Below are 9,071 nucleotides of genomic sequence, written 5' to 3'. Positions count from 1 at the left end.
CTGGGACTACAGGCGCCCGCCACCACGCCCGGCTAATTTTTTGTATTTTCAGTAGAGACGGGGTTTCACCATGTTAGCCAGGATGGTCTGGATATCCTGACCTCATGATCCGCCTGCCTCGGCCTCCCAAAGTGCTGGGATTACAGGCATGAGCCACAGCATCCCGCCCTATAGATTTGCCTATTGTAAACATTTCATATAAGTGGAATCATACAATATGTATATGATTCCTGTGACTGGCTTTGTCTACTTTCTGTGCTGTTTGCAAGGTTCCTCCATGTGGTAGCATGGATCCTTTTTGACAAATAATATACCATGTATGGATATGCACATTTAAAAAATTGCTTTATCAATTGAACATTCATGTGTTTCTACCTTTTGGCTATTATGAATAATCTTATGAATATTCACATACAAGTTTTTGTGTAGACATATATTTTCATTTCTTTTGGATATATATGTGTATATATATGTGTGTGTGCGTGTGTGTGTGTGTGTATACACACACATATATATGTAATTTGGTTTTGGTTTTGTTTCTTTTCTTTTGTAAATACAGGGTCTCCCTATATTACTCAGGCTAAATTTGAATTCCTGGGCTCAAGTGATCCTCCTGCTTCAGTCTCCTGAGCAGCTGGGACAACAGGTGTGCTCTATATGACACACACACCACACACACACACACACACACACACAGAAGTGGAACTGCCGGGTCACAGATCTTATACTCTTAAGCACTCCACATTTCAGCTTGTCTTACTCTCTGCTATGATTTAATATGTACATTATCAAATTGAGAAAAATACAAAAAAATTTAAAAATAATAACATATTGTCAGTAATAGTGATAATCACTTGGATCTATTGAGTGTTTATGTTTGCAAAGCCTTTACTTTTTTTTTTTTTTTTGAGACAGAGTCTTGCTCTGTTACCCAGGCTGGAGTGCAGTGGTGTGATCTCAGCTCACTGCATCCTCCACCTCCTGGGTTCAAGTGATTCTCCTGCCTCAGCCTCCTGAGTAGTTGGGCTACAGGCACGCACCACCATGCCCAGCTAATTTTTGTATTTTTAGTAGAGACGGAGTTTCACCATATTGGCCAGGCTGGTCTCGAACTCTTGACCTTGTGATCTGCCTGCCTCGGCCTCCCAAAGTGCTGGGATTAGGGGCGTGAGCTACTGCGCCTGGCCTTTCTTTCTTTCTTTTTTTCTTTTTTTAGACAAGGTCTCACTCTGTTGCCCAGAATGGAGTGCAGTGGTACGATCTAGGCTCACCCAAACCTCTGCCTCCCAGGCTCAAGCAACTCTCCTGCCTGAGCCTCCCAGGTAGCTGGGATTACAGGCGCACACCATCACACCTGGCTCATTTTGGTATTTTTAGTAGAGACGGGGTTTCACCATGTTGGCCATGCTGGTCTCAAACTCCTGACCTCAAGTGACTCACCACCTCGGCCTCCCAAAGTACTGGGATTACAGGCATGAGCCACTGCACCCAGGCTACTTTTTTCTTTCTTCCTTTCTTTCTTTTCAGAGATAGGGTCTCACTCTGTTGCCCAGGTTGTCCTCCAACCCCTCCCCTGTCCTCAAGCAATCCTCCCACCTCAGCCTCCCAAAACACTGGGGTTACAGGCATAAGCCACTGTGCCCCTTTACTTTTATTGTCACTAATCCTCACCACTACCCTGTAAAATAGGACTCATTATCCTCGTTATACAGAGAAGAGAAACTGGGGCTCACAGAAGTCAGGTGACCTGTCTAAGCTCAAGCAAGCTGATACGGGGTAGAGTTGGGACCACAACTCACATCTGCCTGCTTTCTTTGCCCTCTGTGCTTGATCTCATGTCATGGACCATCCCTTTTGCCAAAGCTTTTGAAACGTGGCTTCTCCCCTCCTTTTAGGCCTTTTCTGGAAGTCAGGCTGGCTTGCAGCTCTCACGCCAAGCTCTTTTCCCCAGCTGGGGCTGAAGGCTGGGGAGGAGCTTCATGGGGGCTGGAAATAAATGAAGGGAGGGCTGGGCGGGACAGGGCAGTATTTCCAGGAGGCTGTGAGGGGGAGGTAAGGAGTTTGTTATTGTTCTGGGTTTGGGGATTTTTTTTTTCTTTGCTTCTGGAGAGCAGGTTAGGTAGCTCTTGGCAGAGTTTTGCTAGGGATAAGAAGTGGGTGAGGCTGAGGCAAGCAGAATCCTCCTGCCTCAACCTCCCATGTAGCTAGGACTAGAACTACTGTAGCGCTAAGTGGGGAAGAGGGCTTTCTGCCTCTGTGGGGCCTGGTCTGGAAAGTCCCCCAAATTGTTAAAAGGAGAGAGTGATTGTCCCCAACTGGCAAGGGGGCTTTTATGTCCACCCCTTGTGCCCCTTGCTCTGTGTGAAGCCCTACCTGTGCTGGGGGCTTCGAATAGGAAGAGGACCTCAGGGCCAGGCACCCAGGGACTGAGGGGCTACAGCAGAAACAGATCCAGAGACACACTTGGCTAGGAACAGCAGGATGAAGGGGTAATAATTTTGTGAGTAGTCTAAGAAGACTTTCCTTTTGAAGAGTGGAAAGCAATGAAACTGAGTCTTCAAGGCTGCAAAAGTTTCGCCCTGGATCACAGAAAGGCACTACAGGTGGAGGGAACTATCTGTGCAAAGCGTTAGGGCCTTCAAGAGCTGGAGCACAGAGGTTTAAGAGAAAAAGTGGTGACAGATGAGCCCAGGGCTATCTGCTTAGACCTGTGATCTAATACAGATGCCAGGAGCCACATGACAACATGGCTATTTAAATTTAAATTAGTTAAAATTCAATAAAGTAAAAAATACAGCTCCTGTGCTGGGTGCAGTGGCTCACGCCTGTAATCCCCGCACTTTGGGAGGCCAAGGCAGGGAGAGCACCTGAGGTCGGGAGTTCAAGACCAACGTAGCCAACATGATGAATCCCAATCTCTACTAAAAAAAAAAAAAAAAAAAAAAATTAGCTGGGTGTGGTGGCAAATGCCTCTGTAATCCCAGCTACCGGGGAGGCTGAGGCAGGATAATTGCTTAAACCCGGGAGGTGAAGGTTGTAGTGAGCGAGATCGCCCCATATGCACTCCAGCCTGGGTGACAAGAGTGAAACTCAAAAAAAAAAAAAAAAATCCAGCTCCTGAGTCACAATAGTTATGTTTCAAATATTCAATAGCCACATGGGGCTGGTAGCAATGGTATTGGAGAGTATGTACAAGGCATGCCTCTATCATCACAGAATGTTCTTTTGGCCCACGGGAAGCCTCAGGAAGGGGTTCGGATTGCTCAAGGACCCATGGGAGAGAGCAGGCTTTGACTGGGCTGCCTGCCTGTGAGGTCTCTGGACTAGAGGTGAGGGAATGGTCCCCAGAAGTGTGAGGTGGTGTGACTCACCTCCCGCCAGCGTAAAGTGGACTCTGTCCCCAAGGACGGGAAAATATCGGGCAAGGCTTCTTCAGCCCTGACTTGGGATATCTGCTCAGTGTGACCAGAGCCAGGGGCTGAGAAACATGGAGTGAGTGGGACTGGGGCATGAGCAGTAGCTGCTGAGTGAGGCTGAGCCTGAGCAACCGGTGGTGAGAGGGGTGGGGTCTCCAGCTTGGTCTTGGTTGGCATGCCTGGGACCGGACAGGAGAAGGGCTGGGGGAGGTATGTGTGGGTTGGGATAGAAGAGGGAGGAGTGTTGCTGAACAGGGGTTGGGTTGCACCATGTCTAACAATGAGAGAGATGGGAACCCTCTCATCTCACACTGATGAGTTGTTTCTGCCTCTTTCCCAGATCCAACGCAGTCCAGCTGACAAGGATGGAATACGCCATGAAGTCCCTTAGCCTTCTCTACCCCAAGTCCCTTTCCAGGTGAGGAAAGCCATGGGCAGAATGGAAAGGGAGCCACCTACGAGCTGTAAGCCAGAACTTCTCAAACTTTAATGAGTATATAGGTCACAGGGGACCTTGTTCAAGTGCAGATTCTGATTCAGGAGGTCTGGAGTGGGACCTGAGATTCTGCACTGCCAAGAAGTCCCTGGGTGATATTAATGCTGCTGCCTACACTACCACCACACCGCGCATAGAAAGGAGTAGACACTATGCTTGGTGCTTTTACTCCTGATCTCATGTAAGCCTCACAACAACTTTGGGAAGTGGGGGTTATTATACCAAATTAATAGGTGAGAGAACTGAGGCACATAGTGGGTGCTCTCAATCACCCAGCAAATCCATGAGGGAGCCAAAATTCTAAATTGGGACTGCCTGACTGTAAAATCTAGGTCCTTTCCATTCCTTTCGTTCTAAATTGAGTGCTTCAGTTAAAAAAAAACCTTATATTGACTTCAGGTTTCCCCTACTTCATCCAACTTTACAGGTGAGGAGAGTGAAGCCGAGAGAGGTGGTAATTGGGGGAACGTGAGGTGGGTCTTTTATTACTTTGCTACTTACTCCTCATGGTCTGAGAACCAGCATATCAACATCACTCGGGAACTTGTGAAACATTTGGAATCTCAGGCCTCACCCAGGTCTACTCAATCAGAATCTGCATTTTAACAGATGCCCTGGTGACTTACGTGCCCTTCGAAGTTTGAGATGCACTGCTCTAGCAGGCTTTTTTTCTTTCTTTCTTTTTTTTTTTTTAAGTCAAGGTCTCACGCTGTTGCCTGGACTGGAGTGCAGTGGTGCCATCCTAGCTCACTGCAACCTCTGCTGCCTCCCAGGGTTCAAGCAATTCTTGTGTCCCAGCCTACAGAGCTGTGATTACAGGCATACGCCACCACGCTGGCTAATCTTTGTATTTTTAGTAGAGATGGGGTTTCACCATGTTAGCCAGGGTGGTCTTGAACTCCTGACTTCAAGTGATCTGCCCACCTCAGCCTTCCAAAGTGTGGGATTACAGGCATGAGCCACCGTGCCTGGCCTCTAGGAGGCTTTTGAGTAAGACTAGAGCAGGATTAGCAGGCGATGGGGGCTTGGCTGATCATGAGCCTGGTCTGGAGGGGTGGGGAGGTGGCTCCCCTGTGTGGTGGGCAAGGGTTGGGCAAAGTGGGCGGCTCACCCTGATGTTTCAACTGCCCCCAGGCGCGTGTCAGTGCATACCTCTGTGGTGACCCAGCAGCTGCTGTCGGAGCCCAGCCCCAAGGCCCCCAGGGCCCGGCCCTGCCGCGTAAGCACTGCGGATCGAAGCGTGAGGAAGGGCATCATGGCTTATAGTCTTGAGGACCTCCTCCTGAAGGTGAGAGTGCCCTACACGTTGCACAGCCCAGCTGTGAGCTGAGATTCAGGGCTTAGAAGGTGGCAGTTTCCTTTCTGATACCTACCAGCACCTACATATGGTAATGACCACCTGGACAGTGTCCAACTGATTAGCAATGACTGATGTCTGTTTGGTAATGGCAGGTGGGCGGGGCAGTATGTTACCATCCTATGCTATCAGTAGGTCAGTATTATTTTCAGGGCACATTTTTCTTGCTAGAAAATCTCTTGCTTCCCACTTCCATTATTTTTTTTGTTTTTGTTTTTGAGACGAAGTCTCGCTCTTGTCACCCAGGATGGAGCGCAATGGCGCAATCTCGGCTCACTGCAACCTCTGCCTCCCAGGATCAAGCGATTCTCCTGCCTCAGCCTCCTGAGTAGCTGGGATGACCAGCACACACCATCACACCCAGCTAATTTTTTGTACTTTAGTAGAGACAGGGTTTCACCGTGTTGCCCAGGCTGGTCTCGAACTCCTGAGCTCAGGCAATCTACCCACCTCGGCCTCCCAAAGTGTTGGGATTACAGGTGTGAGCTACCACACCCAGCCTGAGATGGAGTCTTGCTATGTCACCCAAGTTGTAGTGCAGTGGCATGATCTCGACTCGCTGAAGCCTCCGCCTCCAAGGTTCAAGTGATTCTCATGCCTCAGCCTCCCAAGACGCTGGGACTATAGGCATGTACCACCACGCCCAGTTAATTTTTTGTATTTTTAGTAGAGATGGTGTTTCGTCATGTTGACCAGGCTGGTCTCAAACTCCCGACCTTAGGAAATCCACCTGCCTCTGCCTCCCAAAGTGCTAGGATTACAGGCATGAGCTACCACGCCCGTCCTCAGTGATCATCTCTATAGGGGTGGGACCTGCAATCCCAGGTGCCTGGTACAGGTCAAACGTTTGGATTAGGCTTCCAAGTACTAGGCTCTATTTAACATACATAAATCATAGCTCACCTCTTTATTCTCAGTTTCCTTCCCTATTTCTATGTATTAGTTCTGTTCTTCCGGGGAGCAAATTTCCCCTCCTTTGTAAGGCTTCTGGCTGTGCAGACTACATTTCTTGTGCTTTCGATCAAAAGGACCTATTCATACTCTAGTCTGGACTTGGTGCTGCTTTTTTGCCCTGAGGCCTGGGCACCCCCAGCATCAAAATGTCCTTGTTATATATGGCTTCCTCTGGAGGAAGCAATTACAAACTAACAAAAGTTACACAGTACAAATATAATACAAAACTTTTCCTGAATCATTTGAGAGTAAGTTGCCAACTTGCTGCCTATTACTCTTGGATATTTCAATGTGCATTTTCTACAAACAAGGATATTCTCCTATGTAGCCATCATACAACTATTACAATCAGGAAACAGTATTACATTACTGTAATTGAATCCTGAAACTCAAGCATTGCCAGTTGTCCCAATAATATCCTTTGTAGTGAAAGGATCCAGGTCAGGATCAAGTGTTTATTTAATTGTATGGCTCTTTAGTTTCCTTTAGTCTGGAACAGTTTTTCAGTGTTTCCTTGACTTTCATGACCTTGACCATTTTGAAGATTGTGAGCCAGCTATTTTTGTTTACTGTCCCTTGGTTTGGAACTATCTATTTTTTTCTTTCTTTTTACTTTTTTTTGAGACGGAGTCTTGCTCTGTTGCCCAGGCTGGAGTGCAATGGTGCGATCTCGGCTCACTGCAAGCTCCACCTCCCGGGTTCCCACCATCCTCCTGCCTCAGCCTCTCGAGTAGCTGGGACTATGGGCACCTGCCACCACGCCTGGCTAATTTTTTTTTGTATTTTTAGTAGAGACGTGGTTTCACCATGTTAGCCAGGATGGTCTCGATCTCCTGACCTTGTGATCTGCCTGCCTCGGCCTCCCAAAGTGCTGGGATTACAGACATGAGCCACTGCACCCGGCCCCATCCATTTCTTTAATTCAGGTTTATATCTTTGGCAGGAATATGATAAAAATAAGTTGCAGGCCAGGCATAGTGGCTCACACCTGTAATCCTAACACTTTGGGAGGCCGAGGCAGGAGGATTCCTTGAGCCCAGGAGTTCAAAACCAGCCTGGGCAACATGGTGAGACCCCATCTATACAAAAATAATGCAGGAATTAGCTGGACACGGTGGTGTGCACCTGTAGTTCCAGTTACTCAGGAGGCTGAGGCAGGATGATCACTTGAGCCTAGGAATTTGAGGCTTCAGTAAACTGTGAATGCACCACTGCACTCCAGCCTGTGTGACAGAGTTAGACCCTGTCTAAAAAAATTTTTTAAAAGATTGTCAGTGCAAAATTGTATGCAATTTTTATCACCTTACTGTTCTGATTATTTGAATAAAGTGGTAGGTACAGTTAAGCTTCTCTATGTAACATTTTCCCCTCTGTTATTTATTTTCTAGGTCAGTACTTTATACTAAGTAGACATTGAATTCTGCATCTGTCACTGTATTCACTTATTATTATAATTATTATTATTATTATTATTATTTTAGAGAAAGGGTCTCACTCCATTGCCCAGGCTAGGATGCAGTGGTGTGATGATGGCTCACTGCAGCCTCAAACTCCTAGGTTCAAGTGATCCTGCCACCTCAGCCTCCTGACTCACTAGGACTGTAGATACACAACCTCACACCTAATTTTTAATTAAAAAAAAAAATAGCGATGGGGTCTAGCTATGTTTCACAGCCTGATCTCAAACTCCTGGCCTCAAGTGATCCTCCCACCTCAGCCTCCCAACGTGCTGGGATTAGAGGCATGAGCCACTGCACCCGGCCTATTTATTTATTTATATCAAAAGGGACACGGGTATTCCTATTTTAGTAGGATATATGAATGGCAACAGATTATTTATTGATGCTCAAGTTGTCCCAGACTTCTGTGTCTTTTTATCCTGTCCCCATCATTCTTTGCATGCTTTCTTACTTTCTGGTACTTTTTTTATCCTGTCCCCATCATTCTTTGCATGCTTTCTTACTTTCTGGTGCAGCAAGGTATTACAGGCTCATCTTGTATTTTCCCTGCCCTAATTCTTGGCCATTTTTTTCTAAGGAGGTCTGTTTCATTTTAGTGGAGAATGGTATTCAGAAACCGAGATCAGGGAGCTAGGTATGTTCATTGCTATTGGTGTGTTGCTGATCCCAGTCCCTTATTGAAAGATTTTTAAGTAGCAAAATATGTTCCTTATTGAATCCAAGCAAGAAAAGTGAAGTGAGAATTCCATCATTCCAAAATAACTAATGATGTGGTTGTAAATGTCCTGAGGAGCCTACTCTTATTATGGACCATGTATTCTGCCAGGTGACTTGCAGCATTTCTTCTGATGAGAGCCTTATTACCACTATTTCCATTCTCCAGAGGCAGAACCCAAGTGCATTCACTGGGATTGAAACCCAGGCAGTTAACCTAAGTGTCATGATACTTATTTTTTTTGAGATGGAGTCTTACTCTGTTGCCTAGGCTGGAGTGCAGTGGTGCGATCTCAGCTCACTGCAAGCTCTGCCTCTTGGGTTCAAGCCATTCTCCTGCTTCAGCCTCCCAAGTAACTGGGACTACAGGCGCCTGCCACCACACTCAGCTAATTTTTTGTAATTTTAGTAGAGATGGGGTTTCACCATGCTGGCTAGGCTGGTCTCAAACTCTTGACCTCAGGTGATCCACCTGACTCTGCCTCCCAAAGTTCCTGGGATTACAGGGGTGAGCCATCGCACCCAGCCTAAATCTTTTGTATATCAAGGGACACTATCAAGAAAGTAAAAAAATGGCTGGGTGCGGTGGCTCATGCCTGTAATCCCAGCACTTTGGGAGGCTGAGACAGGCAGATCGTGAGGTCAGAAGATCAAGACCACGGTGAAACCCCATC

At 47.0% G+C, this 9,071-nt stretch overlaps 1 protein-coding gene across 1 annotated transcript in view; it reads left to right on the top strand.

The window, feature by feature from the left end:
- Nucleotides 1–2,035: 2,035 nt before the first annotated feature.
- Nucleotides 2,036–9,071, top strand: part of CIDEC (cell death-inducing DFFA-like effector c) — an 8,133-nt gene continuing 1,097 nt past the window's right edge. The window contains exons 1-4 of the mRNA XM_011952273.1: nt 2,036–2,052; nt 3,217–3,329; nt 3,757–3,834; nt 5,047–5,200. Of these exons, the coding sequence (XP_011807663.1) occupies nt 3,782–3,834; nt 5,047–5,200 (207 nt within the window). The 5' untranslated portion in view covers nt 2,036–2,052; nt 3,217–3,329; nt 3,757–3,781. The remainder of the gene's footprint in view (nt 2,053–3,216; nt 3,330–3,756; nt 3,835–5,046; nt 5,201–9,071) is intronic.

This window comes from Colobus angolensis, unplaced genomic scaffold (genome assembly GCF_000951035.1).
Source record: "Colobus angolensis palliatus isolate OR3802 unplaced genomic scaffold, Cang.pa_1.0 Scaffold34, whole genome shotgun sequence".
NCBI classification, from domain to species: Eukaryota; Metazoa; Chordata; class Mammalia; order Primates; family Cercopithecidae; genus Colobus; species Colobus angolensis.
This window is presented reverse-complemented; position numbering and strand designations above follow the sequence as displayed.